This window comes from Neofelis nebulosa, chromosome 13 (assembly GCF_028018385.1).
Source record: "Neofelis nebulosa isolate mNeoNeb1 chromosome 13, mNeoNeb1.pri, whole genome shotgun sequence".
Classification (NCBI taxonomy): Eukaryota; Metazoa; Chordata; class Mammalia; order Carnivora; family Felidae; genus Neofelis; species Neofelis nebulosa.
The window spans coordinates 79827461-79854019 of NC_080794.1; the positions used below are offsets into that span (position 1 = coordinate 79827461).

The 26559-nt window shown below is 39.6% G+C and overlaps 1 protein-coding gene across 5 annotated transcripts in view; it reads right to left on the reverse strand.

Annotated features, from left to right (window-relative positions):
• CACUL1 (CDK2 associated cullin domain 1) overlaps positions 1–26559 on the reverse strand; it is an 84689-nt gene that overhangs the window by 7914 nt on the left and 50216 nt on the right. For 3 of the 5 annotated variants that reach the window (XR_009252678.1, XR_009252676.1, XR_009252677.1), the window contains exons 4-9: positions 25529–25624; positions 23197–23299; positions 16896–16985; positions 12234–12372; positions 5657–5700; positions 5031–5219 (exon numbers count right to left, since the gene is read on the reverse strand). Coding sequence is in view for 1 of the 5 variants with exons in the window: in XM_058697915.1 (XP_058553898.1) it covers positions 5179–5219; positions 5657–5700; positions 12234–12372; positions 16896–16985; positions 23197–23299; positions 25529–25624 (513 nt within the window). In the remaining 4 variants the exon portion in view is untranslated. Of the gene's footprint in view, positions 1–300; positions 5220–5656; positions 5701–12233; positions 12373–16895; positions 16986–23196; positions 23300–25528; positions 25625–26559 lie in introns of those variants that run through there. The other 2 variants (XR_009252675.1, XM_058697915.1) reach the window with 2 other exon arrangements.

Below are 26559 nucleotides of genomic sequence, written 5' to 3' on the forward strand. Positions count from 1 at the left end.
TCTACAATGTGCCAGTGTTTAAAGAAGAAAACGACACATATATGTACATAGGTATAGATACTACATACGTATGCAGACTATGTACTAAATGTATATAAATACACACACCCCGTTTCTTTTATCACTGGTACAGAGGTCAAGATGGACACTCACCATGCCACTGATTATCCACGACAGAACAGACATGTGCTGAGTGTGCTTATCGTTTAAGAGGGAATTGTGAATACACCATAAGCAAAATCCTATGTTCTGTGCCATAACAAAGTTCCAATGAACCAAGTATCAACATAACAAGCCAAGGACATCTGTACAAGATTTATTTCATTAACCACAATGTTTTAGAGTGACGGTTATACACCCTAATACAGAAGGAGTGATTCCAAATCCATCCAGAGTTAAAGGTCAGAGCCAAAGTCAGTGGCTTTAATCCCCAATCAAAAAGAGTTTCATTCACAATTTTGTTGTTCTTAGATTAACAGAAGAACTGATGTACAGAACACCCTGTTCTAAGCTCCACCATGCTTTCCGACAAAGAAGCACCACCAGGGATTAGACTTCATTGCTTCCTCCTTGCTCTGGCTGTGCAGGTGGCTGGCAAGAGCCTCTTGTCTGTCTTTGACTCCCATTTATTCACAAACATTCCTGTGTCCAGCCACAGTTCCCCACAACGTCACATCTGAATTAATTTCTCCTGAATTGCATGGCTGTAATATTGACAAACAGGGCTAATGAGAGCAATTAAATTGCCATCTGTTTAACAAAACATACCCTTCTAAGAGAATATCCACAGTCCTATTGCATTTAGTACATCGTCACCACATTGAAATGACATGTTAAAATCAATACAAAAATTTTTTTTTCAAACCACAAAATTTACCCCAGAGCCACTCTATAAATTTCCTAGAATTATAAACCATTAACATTTTTCTAAACAATGCAATCCAACCAGAAATGAAGATAAATTTCCCACCAGCAGGGGTACAGTATGTACTGAGGTCAAGAATGTACCTCTGATGAGGATTCTAATTCTCCCACAGCCACACCACCACCGTCAGCAGAATCAGTGTATGGACTTGTGCCACTCGGCTCTGGAAAGAAGTTCAAAATAGGGTCCTGGCCAGGGGAGGAGGGAAAGCGTCAGTGACTTAGTTAATCACCAGTGGGGACAAAACAGGAATCGCTACCCTTGAAAAAGAACAGGGGTCCTTTCATGGATTCTGGTGGCCAGAAACTGGGGCAAATTGCAACAAGGTAATGAAAGTAACAAGAAAGCCATTTCTCCAAGAACTCCTATAACTTCTATCTTAACCTCTGATAAACGTGAACTTCATCTAAGGCAAGCTTATTGAAAACTGCGATCACAACTGAAAAGGTCCTATAAACCTATGCTAGTCAAGGGATTCACATTCTGATCTTAAATTTTAAAGTCCTTAAGAGGCCTAGACCTGGGGTAAAGTAAACATAATACTCTGAAGCGCAATGAGACACCATAAAAAAAATCAACTCAAAACATCCAAACTGTCTGGATACCTAATGCAGCTTTTTAAATTTTTTTTTACTATCTCAGATTAGTGTATATTCATAAAACAAGGTTCAGTTATTTTAATAATAGCTGCTTATTAAACAACTGAATTTTAGCTCAAGGGCAATGCCTCTGTCATTACCATGGAAAATATTAACTGCCCTAAAACAGAGAAAACATAGACGAAAATATAACTAGTCTCGATAAGAAAAGAAGATAAAATCTGGAAGGGCCACTCTGGAGATTAAACAGGCTTATTTAAATACTATGATACAAGTGCCCCTGCTCACTTTATAACTGCAGAAACCGATCGTGTTTGCTAGATCACCATTACCTTTGCTAGAACGGGTGCACAGACCACCACTCTGAAGTTCTCCTTTTGTGCTGAAAAACTTTCAAATCCCTTGTTCGGTCAGTACAGAATATTGCGAGGCGATGCATGTGCAAACTCTTCCTGAGGAATTCTTCACGTGTGCAAATCTGCAACCTGACAGAAAGCGTGGCATTTATAGCGAGGGAAGCGGCAGCTTTACGGGGCCGGCGCACTAGGGACGCACACGCAGCACGAACGGCCACGGCACCTGTTCCCCTGCGATCTCGCTCACAGGTCAGTGTTCACCCCACGCCTCAAAGAAAGGGAGAGAGGAACTGCCTCAAATTTGTAAAAGGGACAGGAAAAAAAAAAGTGACTTTCCCACAAACCTGACCAACGCACAACTCCTGCCTCCGGGTTTGTGTTTCTTCTAACTCTACCTACGAACTGTTCAGAGTCGCTATACCAGGTTTTGCTTTCTGCTCCACAGAAAACAAGTAGGTCCCGTCGGGTTAGGGTTAAGCTGTGACAACGGGGACCAGGAGACGACACTGTTACTGAAGCATGAGGCCAACTCTGAAAGTAAGTACCGTCTCTCAATTACAATTACCAATGACTTGGACATGGCATTATTTCAAGGTGACTGAACTGCTTTCTTTTGGAGAGCCTGGTTTCAGGCTGCACATGCTTGGCGGTCAGGCTTGCCGAAGCAACTACGTGCCGATTAACAAGACAATCCGTGGACAGTTTTCTGTCCTCAATGATTTGGGCCCCACAAAAGCCAGGATTCAACTGGGGTGGAGAAACTAGATACTGTACGGGCAAAGAAGAACACAAGTAAACATGACAAGAAAACACTTTCTGGTAAACGGTGCTTTGTCAATACAAAACGGAGGGCAACTCTGATCTCCCCTCGTGTTGCCGACTAAGAATTCTGTTAAGAAACCCAATTAAAGAAGCAAGGTCAATTTCTACTCAAAAACGAAGAAATAGGTTTTCCATACTGCAATGTACCTCAAGGGGCCAACAGGTAACAACCACGTCACATGCACTAGGAGAACGTGCATCTTCTTTCTACAGGGCCCTCCACTCACGGCCTCCCAGTACCACGCCCTGGCCCATAGCTAGCTGCAGACGCTGTGCAAATATTTAGAGAAGCTGAATTTTGCAAACTTTGTCCACTTTTTGTTAACACATATATAATAAGAAAAAGAAGACAACATAAAATGTTTCTCCATTAACTTAATAATGCAAAAGCATCCGAAGATTTTAACACCAATTCACATCATAATACAATGCTTTTGTAGAGAAGTTCCCCTGTTAGCCAAAGAAACACTCTCCCGGAAAAAGCATTTGGGTACATTATGAGGATAATGAAGAATTCATCCACATTTAAAGAAGCATTCCAATTTTATTCCTTTCAGAAATATTCCTGAAACCACTCAGGGGAGACTTTAGTTGCAGGTGTTATTTATAAGCCTGCGGCAAGCGTTCCATTGAGAAAGTAAAATTTGGACTTCACGATAGAGTGGAGTTCTTCCCTGATACCAGAATGCTACTGGGGTAGCGAATCAAACTATATAGGGCACAGTGAGAACCTGTATATATCCTTCCAGTGATTCAGTGTGTATCAATACAACCCAAGATGCTCACAGGGTTAAATGAGTCCAATTCAAAGTCCTCCACGAAATCCAGCTCTGGTTGAGAAGTACTTAAAAAATAAATCTGCCAACTTTTACGTTGACTTCTCGGAATAGTAGTTTTACAAATAGAGGACTTCTACTAGAGCACTTACTTGCTCCTACTGTCACACTTCTAACTCTCCCACCCAGCCTGCTCCCCAAAAAAAGGACAGAGTGAATTGGCAGAGGCCACTCTATGAAAAACCCGACAATCAGAAGCGTGGCAGTATCCCTGATCCATCTGGTTTTGCCCCAAGTTCTCCGAAGAGCTAAATATTAGTGTCACGTGGCCAAATACAGTCAAGCATATGCTCGATTTAGATTCAAGCAAAATTGAGGAGAAAAATATTTTCACCTGCCACATCTATTTTTCTTTGCCTTCCCAAAACGACTAGAATAAGCTTTAGAGTCTCTTATAAGAAACTAAATAGCACTGTGGGTGTAGGAAAAAAAAAAGAGCTGTGTCACAGCTGGAACAAAGCTTCAAAACAGCAGTGTGACTTCTCCTCTGTTATACTCGAATATAATGCTACAAAAGATGCAGACTGCAGACATTTTTTTTTGAAGTACCTGTCTCACCCATTTAAAATGAAATGGATCAGGAATGCCACACCACTGATTCTATCTGGATTCAATAACCATATCTGCTCCCCGGAGTATCCTAGTAACTAGCTGTCACCCTCTGGTAAGTCTCCACTGTCCTGAAAAACGGAGTTTTGGTGCTAGAGGACAGCTCATCCTACGCTAGCATCATGCCAACGCTACAGCAGCTGGTGAGATCATGGAAGTGATGGAGGGAATGGATATGTTCTGTAAGAGTTGGTCCCCGACATCAGCATGAATATGCCACAGGTGAGGCAGGGGGGAATCTGACCAATGAGCAACGTGTTTCTATCTTCCCGCTTACTTATTAGTATCCTGCTAAAGTCACACCTGCCACCTCAGTGGGTCAGTCTGTGACACCACAAGCTTTTTCAGAAAGCATCCGGGAGTCGAACAACTGGTCACGGAGTTGCAAAGTGCACAAAGCTCAAGGCACAGAGTAGAAAACAGTTGTGAACTGGTGAGGGGAGATGTTATAGCAGAAGCAGAGTTATTAGCATTTTCCTTGAACAAGACTTTCTAACGCTAAACAAAGACCAACTCTTTTAAACGGGGTTTGTTTTAGTTATGGGTAAAAAACACTGTATTGTAATGATCTGCTCGATTTCAAAGCAAAAGAGATCTCGATGTGTAAAAGCCAATGTGCTGAAGTGCCACATCCACAAATGAACAAAACAAGTGCTTTAAAAAAAAAAAAAAAAATTCTTCTGCTCTTATACTTTTGGAGGAAGCTGCTGACGGTCGCTGCTGGATTTCCCTTAGCAATGGTCGCTTTTCAAGACGCCTGTTCCTCACGGAATCTGTAGATAAACTCATTAAAAGATTGTCCCATTTCAAAATCATCCCCAAGTCTAGCAGCAACTGACTGTTTTTTGTTTTTGTTAGTTATTTGTTTTTTAAAATTACAAACCAAAGTAAGAAGTCCAACATCCTCTTCCAAGAACAACTTTGTGACAGAGCTCCTGAGTGTCTGCAGGACCCCCGCTGTGCTCCCAATACAGTCTCTGCAGCTCCAGTGTGTCCTCTTTTCAGGAAGGAAAGTACATTCAATACATTCACTATCTGTACCCTCTGGAACTTGCACACGCTGATGAGCTGTCTGGAAAAACAAAAAACATTGCGACAGGAAAAGGTATGAACAGCAGACGGCATTTGATAATGGTAAGAATCTGTTTATTTAATACATAGTTCTCACCCCTCTCCCGATCCCTCAAAAGGAGATTAAAAAAAAAAAAAAAAAAAGTGAGCGAAGTGAAAGGAGGCTACATCATCAGAAAGGAGACTGGATCACTATCACACTCTAGCAGAGACTAAAGAATCCAAGAGGCTCTTGACAGCTGCTTGAGAACCACCGCCCCCAACTGGACTTCGGAGCCGTCCCAGCTTGCAAAACAGCGTGAACTTGATCACACGGACAGCCTCGTGAGACCACCATCAAGAGCACTGTGGACACGATTACACTCACCGTACGGTCACCACCAGCAGCTGCCTTACGTAATAGAACCATCAGAAATGGTAAGGAACATCATTACTTACTATAAGCCAACTCATCCCCAGCTCTCTTCCGGGACTGGTCACCTCTGGGGATAAGAAAAGAAGAGGGAATCAACCAGATTACACAGACATCTTCATACATCCAAATGGGAGAAGTGAATTGACATAACTGGTAATACAAGGAAAGCAAGTATTTCAATTCTAACAACCTATCTTAAAATAGGCATTAAACTTAAACAGCAGTACAGTCATTTATAACCTGAATATTCTTAGCTAAAAGGTGTTGTCTTTTAAATATAAAACGCTATTAAATAAAGGAAGGATTATCTAGAAAAATGGCTTACACTGGGTTCTAGAAATAGGTTCAGACTAAAAACGTGTTTGAAGATAAACCCGGGTTCTGCTACAAACACCCACAGCGACCGCCATATACTAAGGCACATTTCAAATATGAAATAGAAGATAATTCAAAGTCTTCCCCCCAAAAAAGCCTTATTATAAAACCAAAAACTGCTTAAGGCTTTAGAAAAATCTCAGAATCTTAATGTACATGAATACCCTTCCTACAAGTGGAAGAACATGAGCCTTCATAAATATTAACCAGTTCCATCTTAGACACCTAGAGAAGATTGTAGTTCCACTTTACAGATAAGAGATTCTGATTAGGTCCTAATGCTACCCGTAAATCCTACGTTTGTCTCTCCAGTTTCTCAGACTATAACCCAGACAAATGACTATAATGAGTAATTACAACCAATTTGCTAGCTTTTCCTTGCTCGGTCACTTAGCAGCATATACCTTGTCCCATCTTTTCCTTCCTTAAACACTTTTGGCTCCACCCAGCATGGTCCTTGGCCGCTTTTTCTTCCCCATGTATATATTCTCCGTAGGCCAGGATGGTGATCATACATACCAGTGCAAAGACTTGAAATACTATCCATATACCAATGACTCCCAGGTTTCTGTCTCCAGCTCTGATTCCTTCCCTGTGCTGCAGATAGGAGGTCCAGCTGTCTCCCCGCATCTAACTGGGTGAGTCAGGACTACTGGCAGTTCAGGATGGCCAGAATGCAGTCTGACTCCACGCCACCCCCACTCCTTCTTCAGTCTTCCTCAGTAAATGGCACCACCATCCGCCCAATTACTCAGATCAAAACCCTGGCTCATTCTTGATTTCTTTCTTTCTCTTGCTCTGGAGCATACTGTCACAAAACATAATCCAAACTCAGCCACGCCCCATCATCTTCATGGCTCCACTCCCAATTCAAGCCACCATCATCTCTCCCCTAACACAGCTGCAAGACTCTCATTATTAGTCCAGACCACAGCCAGAGCCATCTTACATAAAAGCATAAGTAAGATTATTTCATGCCTCTGATTAAAGCCCTTCAGTGGCTTTCCATCACAGTTAAAAATCAATTCAAATTCATTTTCCCAGTCCTGTGAGACATGGCTCTTGCCTACCTCCCTACCCTCATCTTCTACCTCTGTTCACTACACTCCAGCCATGCTGGCTTTCCTTCTGCGCTGGGACACGCCAGCACTTTGGTACTTTCCTTGGTCTCTGCCTGCAGCACTCTTCCCGCTAGTTAGCCACGTGGCTGTCTCCTTACCACCCACGTCCCCACTGGAATGTCTCCTCCTTGGAAGGCGTTTCATGTTCAAGTTGGCTGGACCAGCCCTTCACACGTGCTCTGGTCACTCACTCTTTATCCCATGCTGTCTTGGTTTGTTCACAGCATGTTTTATTATGTGAAATAATTTGCTTACATGTTCGTTATTTATCTCCCAACATTAGAGCACAAGCTCCATAAAAACTGGGTCTCATTTTTACCCAATACTTAGAATAGTGTCTAGCACATGGGCAGAAAATATATATCTGCTGAATTAACAAATCAGTGAATAATTCATAAATGGCCTCTACAGATGGGTTATGAAAATGCTAGCTCAAGTAATTATTTCATGCTTTTGAGTGATCTTACTAGATTAGCAGAGTTTCCCACCCTCCTTCCCTGGCTGTGCTCAAGACCAGGACAGAAACCTCTTGCTGGACAAGGCGAGGAGTCTCGATTACCAGCAGGAAGAGAAGATACCAAATGGCCTCTGAAGGTTTTTTCTCTAGGCTGGGCACGTAGAGAAAAAAAAACATGCAGCGCACATAGCATGAACTAGCATCAACGAGCCTTAGGCAGCCTAAAGAACTCTCAACAAATCTGCCCTAACGCCACTTTCTTAACACCTCTGCTGTTAACACCACCCCTGGCCAAAGCAAGCTGTATCATCACAGTTAAGCATTCACCAAATATTCTGAAGCAAGTAGGTTAATGCTGATCAAAAAGGAAGACACAGGATTTTATATCCAGAGCCTCAACTTGTACACACAACCTTCATTCCCACTCCCAAAGGGTTAAATAAAAGCTGAACACGTAAAAATAAGAGAAGAATAATACAGATGTGCAAACAACAGAAGGCACAAAGGGATGTGAATGTGATATGTGAATGTGATATATGCGAGAGGCTGTGTATGTGGCCAAAGATATTATCTAATGCCCCAAGTCTGGCAAGCTATGGCTGCCCTCAAAACCAGACCCCTGCTACTAAATAAAAAAGTGCCAATTCTAGAGTGACCCTCTCAACTAAAAGATCAACAAGATCCCTGCAAGGTTCTATTTTTGTTGCAGAAATCCAAGTAACAAGTACTCTGCAAGATACCTGCCTTTAAAAGCTATTCGGCACAAGCTCTGAAGAGACCATGGTCTGGTTTGAAAGAGAACGTTCCGTCTAAGGGCACTCATGTTAGAAGTTCCCAAACAAGATTACATAATGTCATCTTTGATACCAACCTACCCTCCCCCACCCTCCAATCATCAATTTAATCATGCAGGTAACAGATAAAGACAAAATTCTGCTCTCATATGTTAAGTCTAGTACGTGTATTCCCATGTACATAAAGATGCTGCACACGAACTCCGGCTCTGATGAGAAACGCCCATTAACTGCAATCGAGGATATATTTGACAACATCCACACCTCATTTCAAAGACACTCTGTGCCATCCACATCAAAGCTGTGTGATGCCTATTCAGGACTACACCACGTAAATGGAACACGATCTTAAATGAAGAAATTGTTTGTGAAGCTGGGCAGGAATCGTGTAACTGCTTAGACATAAATCATAAAATGACTGCTCAATCAGGACAGCCAGTAACAGAATTCTGGTTAGACAGTCTGTACTATATTCTCAAGGTTTTTTGCATCGATGGACATCATTTCTTCCAAAACAATCCTAGCCAGATAATGAACAAAGAAGGCCTCAGGTCTGGCAGGGCAGACTGCAGAAGACCCACATACAGGAGATTCACGGAAGCACGGGCAGCCTTTCTCTCAGCTGTTAAGTATATGATGTGTGCACACCTTTCCATGGGGGGCGGGGCGGCTCAGCAGTGGAGTGGAGTGAGTCCAAGAATGTCAGCTTAGACAGAGCCTACTCTGTGCAAAGCACCCTTCAGCACAACCTGTGAGGCAGACTTTAGTCCTCACAGTAATGCAGAAGTTGTTAATTTAATTCCAGAAGGGGCCCAATCTGGTTTGTAAAATAAAACATTTTAATCATATCACCTCTTGAAATACTAACATTTAAATTTCAGGCAGAAGTTGTATGAAAGAATTCCACTAAGAGAAACAAAAATTCTAATACACACCAAAAATCCAAGGGACCTTTCCCGACTACAACCCACTTGGCCTTGGCAGAGCAGCGCCGTGTTAGTCCTTCGTGTACAAAGGCAACGAACGTCACACTAGACTATTTATGGAGTCAGTTCCTCTTTCATCCCGAGCAAATTTTAAGAGCTGCTGCACACTAAGCAGGCCTGCACCCCGTCCTCTTCTTCCAGTTCCAAAATCAGGCTTAGGAAAATATCTGATGTGTTTACATAGTTCCAGACACTGTTCTGGAAGGTGAATTCAAGGTGTTCAGAGAAATCCACAAGAGCTATCTTCACACAGTGCTTCACAGAAATAAAGGTTTTCAGAAGGCTGTTTAGTTTTTAAAGGCATCAGTAAACTCACCTCTAAAATTAAAAGCAAACATTCAAATAAAAACATGAATAAAAGCATAAAGACTTCACTATTATGGTAAGCCTAAATTAAAGAAAACCATAAAAGGTATACTCAGATTATTTTCCATTCACTTAAAAATATTTAAGAAAAAACTTTCAACTGCGATTCAAAACCCATACGCCATAAAGAAAAAACCTGATAATCACACAAAAATAAAAAACTGCTGCATGACTTAAAACAAAAAAGCCACCATGAGTAAAGTCATAGACAAACTGAGAAAACTAACGGTCTTATCTTGGGCAAACAATCTCTGCACCACACAGAGAGCCCCTAGAATTCAAGAAAAAAAAGACTAACAAACAGAAAAGTAAGCAAAGGTCATAAGCAGGCAGTTTACCAAAAAAGAAATACAACATGTTCATGTTCTCAGCCTCACTCGTAAGAGAAATGCACATGAAACCAACTCTGAGTAATTATTTTTCACCTGCCAGACCAGAGAAAATCCAAAAGTGTAACGACATACTCTACCGGCAAGACCGTAAAGAAGAGGTACTTTCAAAATTTGCTGGTGGATGTGCAAAACTGCACAATCCCCTGTGAAGGGAAAACCGGTGATACTGATCAAAATTACACCTGCCTTTTATTTTCGGCTCAGCAATCCCACTGACGGGAATTTACTCTCCAGATCCACCTGCAACAGGTACAAAATTATGCACGTACAAGGGTATTCATTGTAGCACATGTGTGACAGCAAGACCAGAAATAATTCAAGTTGCCATCCACAGGGGAGTGGCTAAACAAGTTCTAGCTACACAACAGAATGTGTACGAAAGGAATAAAAATGAGAACACATATCGTGTTTGTTTGCATCGGTATATTAAAAGGCACACCGAAAGGAATCATCAGCAGCTCATAAAATGGTCACCTAACGAGGTAGGAACAGATTGGAAGACAAGAAGGAGCAAAACTTCTCGATGTATGCTTTTTATATCATCTTGACTTTTGAACCGTATGAATAGAACAGCTCTTCAAATATGACTAAGTAAAATGCTATGCCATTAAACGGCTTCATTCTGTGTATGAAAATAATACCATTATTAGAAATACTGCAGTTAATGTCAGGAAACACCTGGCCACTGGACATCAGGGAGAAAAATTAGCCTAACATTCCAGCATTCCTATGGCCTTCCCTTAACTTGATCCAAGAAAGTCAAGATTACCAGACCTATCTACACAGCTTCCGTGGGCCTTTCCTGGGCGAGCTGCCAGCAAGGGGGCAAATGATCAGTGGATTACTCAGTGCCCCCATTACCACATGAATATAGATAGCACAAGGGCAAAAAGGGAATAAATACCAACCCGTGAGGCTACAAAGAACAGACTTTCTGCTTTCTTTCCTAACCTGTGCTGAGACTAGAGACAGTAACAGTGATCTGGGTCAAGACTGGTGTTCCGAAACTTAGCTTGGCTTCAGAACCAGTGAAAGAGAAGGTCCATCCCCAGCCTAGCCTTAGATAAAGTGAATCAATATTCGACCTACCATTGTGTACACAACTATGCCTAACTTTCTGTAACTTTCTTCCTTTAATGTCAGGAATTGAAACAAGAGAAGGTATGTAAGAGTGCTGAGAGCAGGGATTATGAAAATATAAGGCCTGACTGCACCTTTCAATGATTTGGTGACACAACAGGGTATTTTCCCATAGTATAATCTATTTCAGTTGAAAAAACGCACTTTGCAAGACTTTCTGGGATACAGCTACGATATTGAATTGCAAATTTTAGAAAAATTAGCCAAGTGTATGTATCAAAACCAAGGAAGGCAAATTTTCTGGACACACGTAAAGACATACTCTAATTTTTAAGAAGAAACAAGTAGAGGGGCGCCTGGGTGGCGCAGTCGGTTAAGCGTCCGACTTCAGCCAGGTCACGATCTCGCGGTCCGTGAGTTCGAGCCCCGCGTCAGGCTCTGGGCTGATGGCTCGGAGCCTGGAGCCTGCTTCCGATTCTGTGTCTCCCTCTCTCTCTGCCCCTCCCCCGTTCATGCTCTGTCTCTCTCTGTCCCAAAAATAAATAAAAAACGTTGAAAAAAAAAATTTAAAAAAAAAAAAAAAAAAAAAGAAGAAACAAGTAGAATTTAGGACAAAAGTGAAAACATGAAAAACAGAATCTAAAAGCCTCTTTACTGGTTTAGTCATAAAACGAAGTCATTTGCTAGTTTCAGTCATAAAAGTACCTTGTAACTAAACATAAAATTTCTCTGTTTTCCCAGGTGTTGAGAACTAACGTAGAGGATCAAAACTAGAAGAGCACTTAGAGGCTTCCCAGTCTAACTACTCACCCACTGAGAAATCCTGTCTTCAAATCCATTTTTAGTGACAGGCGGCTTCCATGGAATCAAACCCCAGCTGTCCCATCTCTGTGCACAGACAGGGAGCCAACGGCCTCTCCCCGCAGTGTCACCTTGACCATTCAGCAGTTATTTCCTCCCTCCCCTGCCAAGCCAAACTGGCCTAAGGAAATGGACATATTTTGTCAAAAGGGGGGGAAAAAAACTTGCCTCGTAAAACCATTCTGTATAAGTTCTCTTTGAAGTTTCTGATCTTCAGCAGCATATTCAGAAAGTTCAGACTCCACCGCCGGAGGGAGAATGTTTGGAATAAATTTAGAAAACAGAGTTGGAGCCATCTGAACCCACTCTGTGAGGAAAGGAAAAGATTCATTAAGGAAATCAGACAAATTAAATGAAAAATGTAAAGTTTTCTTTTGTTCAAAGAAAGAATATATATTAAACCAAACTCAAAATGGGGGGAAAATTAGTGTAATCCTATTCTGATAAAAAATATACAACCAGGTTAAATTTCCTTTCTAAAATGAATTTATAGTCAAAGAAAGCAGATATTTTTCCATTTTGCTGTTTTAACAAAATTTAATGAAAATCTCTAGAGAATCTGTGAATGGACCTATCAAAAATTGTAATTAATATGGGGGAAAAATGAGTGAGACAGGCAAAGAATTCCAAGTGGAAGGGACTTAAAAGCGAGGGTTTGGTGGAAATACTAACCCCATAAGCATTAATTAAACAAAACAAACAAACAAACAAACAAGCAAAACAGACTCTTAGAGCAGTGGTCCAGATGGGAGATGCACAGAGGTATGAGCAAAACAGATAAAGGGGATTTAAAAAGTATACATTTCCAGTTATACTAAGTCACAGAGATGAAAGTACAGCACAGAAAACATAGTAAAAAATATTGTAACAATGATTGGTGACAGACGGCGGCTATGCTGATGGTGGTGAGCACTGAGTAATGTACAGACAGAAGTGTCGAACCGATGTTCTATACCTGAAACCGACATAACGTTGCATGCCACCTATGCTTCAATACCAAAAAAAATTAAACAAGCACACCACATATGTACATACACACATACATACATACTGGCCCAAGAATAGAGAACAGTACAGGTAATAAGGAAGCTACAAAAAGTACCACAAAAATGGGGGAGAGAGGTCTAAACATTTAGGAAGTAGGCTGAAGATAACTAGAGTAAGTACTTTTGAAATAAAAACCTATTTTGGCCCAAACTAAATTATAGCAAATTAAATGTATGCAGTGTTGAAAGAAAAGAGAATTAACACGGGTATCAAATTATTAAGAAAAAGATAAAAGATAAAGAGAATACTCTATAGAAAAATAAGCGTTCATCTATCAAAACAGAAAAGGCAGGGGGCGCCTGGGTGGCGCAGTCGGTTGAGCGGCCGACTTCAGCCAGGTCACGATCTCGCGTCTGTGAGTTCGAGCCCCGCGTCGGGCTCTGTGCTGACAGCTCGGAGCCTGGAGCCTGTTTCCAATTCTGTGTCTCCCTCTCTCTCTGCCCCTCCCCTGTTCATGCTCTGTGTCTCTCTGTCCCAAAAATAAATAAAAAACATTGAAAAAAAAAAAAAAAATTTAAAAAACAGAAAAGGCAAACATTTGCATCAGACATGACAAAGGTGAATCAGTATCCTTATTTATAAAACATTTTTATAAGTCAGTAAGACCAAATAAATGAATGAATGACAGGACTAATAATATACAAGACTTATAATTTACAAGAAAAAAATAAACACAACGACAGCCTTGTTAATATTCAAAAAACTCAAGCTAAAATAAACACCCTCTTCCTCTCATTTTGTGAACGCTAAATACAACTAACATCCACCTGTATCAAGGGCATGCTAAAACTCGCATTCCCCTGCCCTGTTGGTGGTCTTAATGTAGCACTGTTATCCCTTTTAGATTCTTTTCATCTTGCCCTTTCAAATTTTCCCTTTTGGAAAACATCTTGGATGTACATATCAAAAACCATAAAATGTCAATGCTGTATTTAATCCAGTGAGCTCGCTTTAAAAATTGTAATTTGAGTAAATAATTCTAAATCTGAAACAAACACAAGCAAACAAATATGTTTAATGCTGTGTGATGCTGGGTCACTGGTAAGTAAAAAATGCCCAACAGGAGGACAGTAAGTTAAACACGACCAGAACAAAACAACAACGACAACAACAAAAACAAATACCACAAAAACACCACCAGGGCCAAGCCCACTGTATAAACTCATGGCAAAAATGTTCTCAATAGTGTCCCTCCTGTCAGCTCAGCTCAACTCAAATATGGCTTTACGGTCTCCACACGGTGCCCAGGAGAGCCACTAGCCATCAGTCAGAGATGGCAGGAGTCAGACCGATATGCCATTTTCAGGAACTCCAGGCAATCATTAAGATACAAGGTGAAGGAATCAAAGAAAAGTGTGTGTATTAAATGAAGAAGGGCCGGCTGGGACAGCTGGCACTGTGTCCCAACTAAGCTTCTAAAGATCGGATGGAAACACACCAAAAATTGTAATAGTCATAAGAATCTCCAAGGATTAGGGTCTAGGAATTTAGTTTAAAAAACTTTCCTGGGTGACTCTCATTATACAAAGATCAGTGCTTGAGAACCACTGCAATGAAAGAAACTTCCACATTTAAAATTCAACTTTTAAAGTATTTTAACCTTAATCTGTCCAGTGACTAAAACTACTTTAACAAAGCAGGAGCACAACAGGCACTGGCAAGACAGGTAAATGTCAAAATATGTTTAATAGTATCTCAGAAAATGCCTAGGGCAGCAAACGGTTAGTCTGTGATAAAATTCGCCTTTTCAAAAGGACAACTCTCAAATACAAAATTCTCCTCACAAGTAGTATGAATCCTATTATAAGAGCTCGAACATGGGTAAAACAGCATTTGGATAAATACATATCTGTAAGTTTTCCTACCCTTAGTGATTAGTTTTATTATGCAATTTTGCTATAGATGATAAAAGCCAGAGCTGATAAAGCTGCCTACTTGGGAGGCAGAATTTAGAAATTTGTCATACCGCATTTGGATGCCTTCCAAAATTAAAGAAAAAAAAAAAAACCCATTCATAACCTATAGCACTAAAAGAAAACTTCATGAGCCATTTTCATCATTTAATAAAATGAATACAAAATTCTGAGAAACTAGAAAACATCAGTTTACTGGACATATGTAATAAAATATTTTTGCTACTTTATGTAAGTAATTAATTACTTTATAAGAATAACTTGTTTACAGTTATCAAGAGTAGAGCAAGGCCTGATCCAAATTTAAGTAACATTACATCTGAATATTCTAGCAGACACTAATCATTTACAAAGTAACCTGGGAAAGAAGGTATTTGTGACATCACAGTCTACTACTGGTACCACAGTTTTTAATTGGTTTCCATTTCAGCAAGCTAAATTCTCACATGTCTTTCAAATTAATTAAGCAAACAATCAAGCCGTCAATTAATGAAAATAAAATAACCACTGGACCCAACTGGATAATCAAAACAGCTAATATCAGCCATGCTTATTATCAGGTACCATGTTAAGCTCTTTAGATCATGTTTTATTTCATTTAATCCTTAAATGACATAAAGAATTCCACAAAAAAGCACTGTCAAAAAAGCATCCCTTAAGGTTTCTAGATTGTAGAACAATGTTCTACCCTGAGATCTTTTTTTTTTTGGTTTTAACATTTATTTATTTTTGAGAGAGAGAGAGAAAGAGCGAGAGCAGGGGAGGGGTGGGGGGTGGGGGGGACGGGACAGAATCCGAAGCAGGCTCCAGGCTCTAGGCTGTCAGCACAGAGCCCAACATGGGTCTCAAACCCACAAACAGCAAGATCATGACCTGAGCCGAAGTCGAACACTTAACTGACTGAGCCACCCAGGTGCCCCTACCCTGAGAGCTTTTGCAATCTCTCTTACTATAGGCATTTTGTAATTCGCTGGACAACTGTATGACAAGATTGAGGTTCTGGCTTATAAATAGGAAGATAAATACAAAAACATCTTGGGGTTCCTTTATATTCATAATTTTTTTTTAATTTTTTTTTTTTTTTTTACATTTATTTATTATTGAGAGACAGAGAAAGACAGGGCATAAGCATGGGAGGGGCAGAGAGAGGGGGAGAGACACAATCTGAGGCAGGCTCCAGGCTCTGAGCTGTCCGCACAGAGCCTGACGCAGGGCTTGAACCCACAAACCGGGAGATCATGACTGAGCCGAAGTCGGACGCTCAACCGACTGAGTCAACCAGGCGCCCCTCATAATGTTTTGTTTTTTTTTAATTCTAAGATAGATACATTAAGACAATTTACAAGCCAGGCCTTTGAATACAGTGATCTCTGATTTTTGGTTCTGCTATTCTGACTCTCTCTCTCCTCACAATATACTTATGAAATGACTGTACATTTACCAACACTTCTAGATTCCTTGCAATTTATAAAATAGGCCTGAGAACATGAAGTTGTGGGTATGTATGTCTACATATACTTGCAGTGTGGGGTACAAGCAAAGGAGAAACTCCATAACAAAAAAAGAGATTAATACTGGATATGAGATTCAATTTCATCCAAAACGTCTGCTACAAATTCATTCCTTGTATTTGCTAACCGAGTTGGTTTTCACTAGTGTGGAAAGAATTTCAAGCGAGTCCTGAGTTTACATTTCATAATGATGAGTGTAGTATCTACTCAATGTTTTTTGGGTTTTTTTTTTGCTATAACAAATCCAAATACCATTAAGCCTCAAGAAACAGATAGACAAACACTGTCCTCTTGGATAAGCTGGAGCTACCATAAACAGATAAACAAACCCAACCCCAAAAGAAATGACCACTACTTACCTGGTCTGAGAGTGTATAGGCCTTTCACAATATTTGCCATAGTTGAAGGTGTGACCTGAAATGGTGTTGACTGGGCTTCTAAGAGTAAAGCTGAAAGAAGAGAAAATGGGTTATAAAAATGATAGAACACTTATTGTCAAGGTTTCTGTTATTATTTTTCCCAAAGACTAAAGAGCAAATGAGCACAAAAGAACAGCCTCAGAGGACAAACCAAGTTAATACTCCAAAGAGTTTTAAAAATCCAATGCACTAGAGCTCAATCTAATAAGTAAACACGTGCAGGTCTGTTAAAACACTAAGGGAGATTATTCAATTCATGGAGGTTCTGATAATAAGCTTTCCAAAAGCAATAGTATTCACGGTACTTAGCAAGTGAGCTGAGAGTACCTCCCACTAAGTTCATGAGTCAGGAGGTTTACATTTGGAAAATAAAATGGTCTCTAACCCCCTTGAATCATTTCTCTTTCCCCAAATCGCCGTATTTGAGGCTCCTGGATACTTCATTCGTAATTTTAGGAAATGCAATCAGTCAGAAAGTCACTTTTCCAAATGCTACAACCACATGTACTTTTTTCTTACTAAAAGTAAAGACAAGACACTGTCTGGCTCATCCTCACTTTCCTGACTCTCACAACCACAGGACTCCGACCGACAGTGACAAGAGAGTCAGTTTTCTCTTAGGTTATCTTCTCCAATGAAAATTTTATTAAAACATTTTTAAATAAATAGAAATAATTCCTCCAAATAACATCATTAACAGATATCAACATATTCCATCATTTCGTAGATACAACAGACACCACTGACTCAGAATTTTTAATTTATCTCTCAGAGACCTACAATTTACTACCCCCAAACCCATAAAACTTGGCATAATTTTACTCTAAGCCAAGCTTGTAAAGTCATATATAAGCTATGCCTTTTCAAAAATGAAAACACCACCTCACTTGGCCACCAATGATTTTAGTTTTCAAACACGCAATGCGAGTTACATCCGAACTTATGTGATGACAGTAAGAGGTATACTGTTCAAGGTGATCCTTCTGCTTCTATCGTCAGGAGAGAGCTGCTAACTCTGAATGGCACAGATACATTTTAAGGATGACAAAAGCACTGCAGAAAATGTTTTAGAATGCAATTTTTTTTTATTATTTATTTTTATTTTTATTTTTTTAATAATGATTTATATTTGAGAGAGAGGGAGAGCTCGAGCAGGGAGGGGCAGAGAGAGACAAAGACATAGGACCCGAAGCGGGCTCTGCGGTGACAGCAGAGAACTCGAAACAGGGCTCGAACACACGAACTGTGAGATCATGACCTGAGCCAAAGCTGGATGCTTAAACGACTGATCACCCAGGTGCCCCTAAAAATTGTAATTCTAAATTTTAGACCCTAGGAGTCTCTTCAACTCAAGGTTATCTCTAATTTTAACATATGTCCCACATGCAGACTCTATCTCAAATCATTTTCCTACCTTTTGACCAATCATTTTGGCCTTCGTAAATCTTGATCCCACTAAATCTTCATGTTCAGTCACATGTTAATTATGTAATCAAATATATACATTTACAAATGAAGAAATGATACATTCACAAATTAAATTATACATAAAATATATCAAAATTAATTTGGGGTGAATTAAATGAAAAGAATTATATTCAATAACAATTACAAAGTTGAGAAGGTGTTAACAGTTCACTAAAATCCTCTCCACCTAAATTATTTTTAGGAGATCAGTGTTTAGAAGACTTGTAGTTGATCTCCTCTTTTAAGAAAAAGGAAGAGAATCTGGGGAGGCAGCAGCTTGAGACTGGGAAGAAAATATTTCTTGAGTATTTAACAGGTGCTAGGTACTTTACAGGTTTCTCATAAACTTTACTTACAATTTACTTTCTCACAAGCTTAATTATCATCTTTTTTTTTTTTTTAACAGGTAGGGAAACAGAGGCTAAAAACAAAACAATATTTTATATTGTATGCACAATGAAAAATGCATCCAAAGTCACAGAGCTAGCAGGCAGCAGAAGAGGGCTGAGAACCTATGTTTCACTCTAAATTTGCATTCTAATTCACCATGCCACCGTTGAAATACAGATCTTACATGTAACAGGTACTAATAAAGTACTAACTAGTACTAAAGCCACTGTTAACTAAACCCTTAGTTAACAGCCCCCCCCCCCCCGCCGCCCCTAATTATATAGTTAAAAAGACAAAACAAGGATTCTCCAACAATCCCACTGATGGAAACTAGAATTGGACTTTAGTGAACTTCTAATGCTCTCACCTCTTTCTTTACAGTCTATGATATTAAAGTCCAGAGAGATTAAGTGCCATCCTGAGAGTCACACAGCTTAACAGCTGACCTGGAACCAGAACGAAGCTCCTCCATTCATCCAATTATTCCTCAGAGCTACAAGCTGACCCCAGGGCTTTTCTCCTCTTTTAATATGAGAAGTAATTCTTAAAATCAAAACTGATATTAAAAATATTTTTTGGGGTGCCCAGGTGGCTCAGTCACCTGAGTGTCCAACTTCAGCTCAGGTCATGATCTCGTGCTTCACAAGTTCAAGCCCCACATCGGGCTCTGTGCTGACAGCTCAGAGCTTGGAGCCTGCCTCAGATTCTGTGTCTCCCTCTCTCTCTCTCTCTGTTCCTCCCCGGCTCGTGTTCTCTCTCTCAAAAATAAATAGACATTGGGGCGCCTGGGTGGCTCAGTCGGTTAAGCGGCCGACTTCGGCTCAGGTCATGATCTCGTGGTCCGTGAGTTCGAGCCCCGCGTCGGGCTCCGTGCTGACAGCTCAGAGCCTGGAGCCTGCTTCGGATTCTGTGTCTCCCTCTCTCTGACCCTCCCCCGTTCATGTTCTGTCTCTCTCTGTCTCAAAAATAAATAAAACGTTAAAAAAAGTTTTAAAAAAAAATAGACATTAAAAAAAAAAAATAAAAGTTAAAAAAAAAACTACCTTTATTTGCAATGAGAAGTCACTATCTTCATTCATGAAACAATTGTTAAAATAGGGCATTAAAGGGACACCTAGGTGGTCATTAGGGCATTAAAGGGACACCTGGTTCAGCTCAGGTCATGATCTCGTAGTTTGTGGGTGTGAGTCCTATATCCGGCTCCACACTGGCAGGGCAGACAGGCCTGCTTGGGATTCTCTCTCTCCCTCTCTCTCAACCCCTCCTATCTCTGTCTGTCTGTCTCTCTCTCTCAAAATAAACTTAAAAAAAAAAAAAAGCCTGCTTTTAAAAAATAATACACAAATTTTTAAAAACCAGGGCATTCGAATACCAATTATTCATTAGCAGAGAGGGTGTTCATTTTGCTCTGCTGTAAAACATGGCCCCTAAATTGTTTCAACAGGCCTCCCACTGAGAGGTGTCCCTGTCCAGTCCCCTGGAATCTGGGTTCTATAACTGCCTGCTCAACAGAAGACAGCAAAGGTGACACTGTGCCAGTTTCTAGGCCCAGGACTTCAGAAACTGGCAGTTTCCATTTCCTAGATCTTGGGACACTCACTCTTAGAGGAAACACAAGAGAGAAAACTACAGCCACCACAATTTGCCAGTCATATGAGTGACCCATCTTCAAAGTCCCCGACCCCTGGGTGAGTTGCATCAGCCGATTCTGAGTACAAAAGAGATAAAGTGCCCCGCAAAGCCCTGCCCAAATTGCAGATGTGAGCAAAATAAGAGATTTTATAAAAGATTATGTTTTGAGGTGGTATGTTACACGGTAATAATAAACACTAGCATTTTCAAATGTATCTAAAGCCACAAAAAGGAAATTACTGATCAGAATTCAGAAAATTATACACATTGAGTGTAGCTATTTTTGCTGGAGGGGAGAAGTATAGGAAAATGTCAACTAGGGCCAAGAAATCAATTCTTAATAGCTGTGTTTTTCTGATTTAATTAATATTAGCCTTTCTATGCCTCATTTTCTCCATCTGTAAAATGGAGGTAATGACTGTCCTAAAGTACCTACGATAGGTCCTACTACATAGTAAGCACTATATGTGTGTGTTTATTTTTTAAAAATCTTTTTTTTAAAACATAACATGATTAAACACTTAGAGTGTCTCTTGTTACAGAGCCCAAACTAGGCCAGTGATCACTGTGTGAATCCCTTACTCTAAGCACAATGCCTGGTAACTGCTCAACAGATAACTGATAAGCTCAGGTTTATCCAATTCACAAAAGCTTAAGGAACTTTACAGTTTACTTGGAAAAGAAAAGCCTGTCTACCTTTAAATATAATTTTGGTTGAAAATCAGATTATGTAATAAACAAGATGATAATTACTTTTTTTTGAAAAATAAAGTACAAATTAATTGAAGGTTTATTATTTATTTATTTATTTTTTTTTCAACATTCTTTATTTATTTTTGGGACAGAGAGAGACAGAGCATGAACGGGGGAGGGGCAGAGAGAGAGGGAGACACAGAATCGGAAACAGGCTCCAGGCTCCGAGCCATCAGCCCAGAGCATGACGCGGGGCTCGAACTCACGGACCGCGAGATCGTGACCTGGCTGAAGTCGGCCGCTTAACCGACTGCGCCACCCAGGCGCCCCTAATTGAAGGTTTAAAAGGAAAAAAAAAATTCATTTTTTTCCGGATTTTATGTCTTTATGTGGTCTGATCTTATAAAATATCATGAATTTATGGAAGGCTTACATGGATTGAAGACAGAGTTGTCTCACCAGATCTGGACTACTATATTCTCTTTGAATATTTTCTTTGTTTTTGCCTAATAAAATTGATTTCCAAATTAATGACAAATATAAAAACATACTCACAGAATATTTGATTAAATAAGCTTTTCTACCAAATGGCAGCGTTTCTCAAAGAATTTTAAAAGGAAAGACTTCAAAATACTCTGTTCTAATTTACAATGAAGGCAAAGACAATGTTAACATCAGAGATAATATTTAAGTGGTTATAACAGCTGCAATATCTCATGAGATTACGTTTAAAGATGTTTATAAACATATGTCCAGTTTTTTCAAAAGTCGTACTCCCAAGGTATCAGTCTCTATTCTGATTCTAGAATCTGTTGGGAACATAATAATGAAACAAATATTATCTTCATCTAGCATATTATCTGAAAACTCTGCTTTTCTAAAATAAACCAGCCCAATGTTTAACAGTTCCTTCTCTTAATTTAAACTCAAAAATTAGAAAGAGTTTATGGTCAAGCTTAGAATAATTCTTCTGTAAATACTAACAAAAGTTTGCTGTGGTACAGACTATTTATGACTATTAGGAAAGCAAAAAATCCATACTACAAATCCAAATATCTGCCAAATTCTAAAAAACGACTTCAATAATATACTGCATAAAATAGGAGCTTTTAAAAGATGCTGAGATATTAGGTTGTAGGGACTTCCTAAACTCCACGTAGAGAGGTATACTCTTTCAGGAAAGGTAGGATAAGATGCCACCTACTGGGATGAGGCAGGGGGCCAGGGAATAGGGGGAGAGAAAAACTAACTGAACTTGGCACTTTGATCTGCTTACTTGCTAACTATTGTTGCCATTACAGTAAACATTTTACAAGTCCCAACTAATAGAAGAAAAACTCAGGACCAGAGGCTGAGAAGCTTGCCTAACATATAGTTAATAAGTGACAGAGCCACACTAGAGACTTTTTTTTTTTTTTTGAGAAGAGATTTTTATACCAAAGGGTAAAAAAAATCAGAGAGGATTCTGTGCTTCCATTTCAAACATACAGTATTGTGCTCCTTCTAGAATTACCAGTAACAAAGTTAGGGGTTAACTTCCCCCATTGTTGGTGGAGGGATGCAGGGGAAGAGGAAGTGTCAGGCCAGATAATAAAGGCACTCACTGCCCAATAACCTGGCTAAGTGCCCCCAGCTCTCCAGGGGGCTTCAAATCACATTTTCAATTCCTTTGGGTCTCTCTCTACAGAACTGAACTTCCAACACTTCTTGCTATGATTCAGTAGATGTCAACACTGGGCTTTATATGCCGATGCTCTCTAATCAAAAATCAAAAAGATCACCGGGGTGCCTAGGTGGCTCAGTCGGTTAGGAGTACGACTCTTGATTTCAGCTGGGATGGTGATCTCACAGTTTGTGAGGTCAGTTCATGAGGTCGAGCCCTGCGTTGGGCTTTGCACCAACAGCACACAGCCTGCCTGGGATTCTCTTTCTCCTCTCACTACGCTCCTCCCTTGCTCATGCTCTCGCTCTCTCTCAAAATAAATAAGCTTAAAAACAAAAACAAAAACAAAAAAATCTTGTTAGTGTTAGCTCATCCCTGTAAGTTGAAAATACTTACGCATTAGGCTGTAAATGTGCTTTTCTGCAACATGTTCCGTAAACAGCTTTATAAGGTCATCTTTTAGGTCTCTGTTAAGCTTGGTTTCGATGTAAAACTTATTCTGAAAGAGAAAATACATTATGCTTAGTGTATCGATTAGGGGGAAATGATCTAATGAACTGAAGCACTAAAAAATAAATTATTTTAGGAAACAATTTATAAGGGCATCAATAAAAACATTAAACCCCAATATCAAAAAACAAAAGCCCTGCTACTATTAGTTATATGTCTTTCTGGCAAGGGGTTAAAGTACATAAAGATAAAATGCTATGAACCACACACACACTCCAAAAGAACACGGGAAGATGCTCAACATTAACTAAACAGATACAGAGACACATGGACCACACTGCGGGAGAGGCACATAACATGCCCTTTAGAAACACTCCATCATTGAAAGGCAACAACAGGAAACACTAGGGAAAGGTACCCCCTTTACCAACGATCTAGGCTGAGCAGGCACTGGTTGACTCCCCAACATACAATCCATTGTAATCATTAGTCTAAGTTATTCAGCCTGTGGCATTTCTTAGGAATGGTTTTTGATTCAAAGGCAGACACATGACCCAACATAGAACAATCAGACTGAGGGAAACCTAGGCTTTGGTGCCAAGCATCTTATAGTCACTTTACGACCGTGAGAATAAGATGAAACAGATGCTGTGTACAGCGAAGAGACAAAAAAGAACCTGAATCCTTGGTAACACTACTGAACCACGGATTCAACCAACCCTAGAGACAGCCTTATTTGCAGAGTTTTATTCCAAGGGATTAATACTTTTCCTAATTTGCTTAAATCACTTTGAATCAGGTGTTCTGTTTTTTGTAGCCAAAAGCATCCTGATGAGAAAGACTGGCAAGTCAAACAAGATTGAACTTGTTCATACTTAAATGTCAACTCCATGGACAGGTGTGGGAAATACAAGAAAGAACATTAGCAAGTTGCTCTCTGATTCTCTTAATTCTTAGAAGATTATAAAAATCATAATACGCACATGGTGACAAAATAAAACCACGCAACAAAAATAAGTCTCGCACAACAGACCCTCTGTCGCATTCCCAAAGGCCCCATTCTACTGCGGAAACTTTTGTATATTCTTTCTAAAATGCTGCTTGCATATATATGAATATGCTTTATTTTCCATAATAAAGAGAAAACACTTGCTATAAAGAAATATTACATACTGCTTTGCATGTTGCTTTTTTTTACCTAATGTATCTGGAGATTTCTCTCTAAATGTACATACATGTTATTACCTTTAACTGCTTACTTTTCTACTGTTAAGTATCTCCCACAAGTTATTTAAGTAATAGTCCCCTGCTGATAATACAGATTTCTCCCAATGTTCTGTTATGTTTTTTCAGCAAGGTATATTTTATGGAGAATAAATCATTTTGGAGATTAGTATTTCACAGATAGCAATCTTTATGCTACAGAATAGAGATCAACCCAAACATCCCATTTCCTAATCTAAAAAACAAAGAGGAATTGCAAAAATGGTTAAGGGCCCCTGCCTTCAGTAAGAACACCAACATCAGGGTTCTATGGCTTGGGCACCTGGGTGGCTTAGCCGGTTGACTGTCCGACTTCGGCTCAGGTCATGATCTCACGGTTCGTGGGTTCCAACCCCCTATCGGGCTCTGTGCTGACAGCTAAGAGCCTGGAGCCTGCTTCAGATTCTGTGTCTCCTTCTCTCTCTCTGCCCCTTCCCCACTTGCACACTCTCTCTCTCTAAAATAAATAAAGATTAAAAAAAAAAAAATTCTATGGCTTTATATATTTAGGAGAGAGAAGGAGGCAAATCAACAAAGTCAACAGACTACAAACTATACTTATGGCATAATTCTCCAAATGAAAGACATCATAATGGAAGAAAATTTTATTATTCTACTTTTTTTATGGGGTGACTTCCTTGACATTATCACACATCATGTTTTTAAATATATTGCTTAACTCTCTACTTTCCGAGGAAAAGAAATCTTTCTTCTATATCTTTATTTCCTAAGCACAGGATCTTCCATATGGCAGAAATAAAATAAATGCTAACACAGTGACTGCTGATTATTAATGCCTAATTGTCTATTCAGCAGTGTTATTTATGGAGTTTTTAAACAGTAAAAGGGTAAACAAGTCTATGTCAACACAATCAAACATTACTGAGGTAGATTAATTTCCATTTCTAACATAATACGTAGTAAAAGAGAAAGAGAACATGCTTAATTCTGCATCTATCTGTACTTAGGCCAATAAACTGAGATACTTTGGAAAGGGAAAACAGCTCTAACTTACCATATATATGAAAAGAGGCACAATGCTCTGCAATGCTCCCATATATTGTCCAAGGGCTATATTAAATCTTTCAATATAGAGATCTGGAGGGCTGGCCTGTGAGAAAGAACATAAATGTGATCATTATGCGAAACCAAGTATAAAGACTTTCCAATACAGATCTAAAATGCAAATACACTCAGAAGTCCAAGTCAAAATTCATATTGAAATTCCCAATAAAAAAAAGGAGAAGGTGTATATCCTGAAATTTAGTTTAGACTTCTATCTCTGTTTCAAAATCTGCTATGCAAAACTGAAGTTTGGTTTTGCTGTCTTTAAAAACTGTGTAACTTTACCATGCTAGCTAAAAGGCTTGCTCGGTTAATGAGTAAAAAGTTGAATTCACAAGTTGTATTTATTAAGATAAATGATTTTTAAAATTATCACTAAACTATGTGTACATTTCTGATAAGAACCAGGCTGTATTTGGACCTAGAATAAGAAAAAAAAAAAAATGCAAGGAAATGGTACAGACTTAATACACTAGGAGAACGGCTGTTGGGGGCGCTTGGGTGGCTCAGCTGGTTAAACGTCCAACTCTCTTGGTTTCAGCTCAGATCACGATCTCACACTTGGTGAGCTGGAGCCCCACATCAGGATCCATGCTGACAGTGCAGAGCCTGCTTGGGATTCTCTCTCTGCCCTCTCTCTCTCAAAATAAATAAATAAAATTAAAAAAAAAAAAAGTTTGCTGAATTTTTATAATTACCTTAGGCACAGTAATATTCCGAGTTCTATACCACTTCTATAGCTAACCAATTAGTTAGAAAGCAGAGACTTAAATGGTTCATATACATCTGCAGCTCTGGAGAGCAACAAAATAAACATAATACATGCCCGGCTTTTAACTCATTGTTACCAAAATACCAGGTCATAAAGCCATCGAAAGAAACACTTCCAATTTTACTGCAGGTTATGGACTGAATTATGTGTCCCCCTCCCCAAATTCCTATGTTGAAGCCTGAACTACTGTGCCTATATTTGGAAAAAGG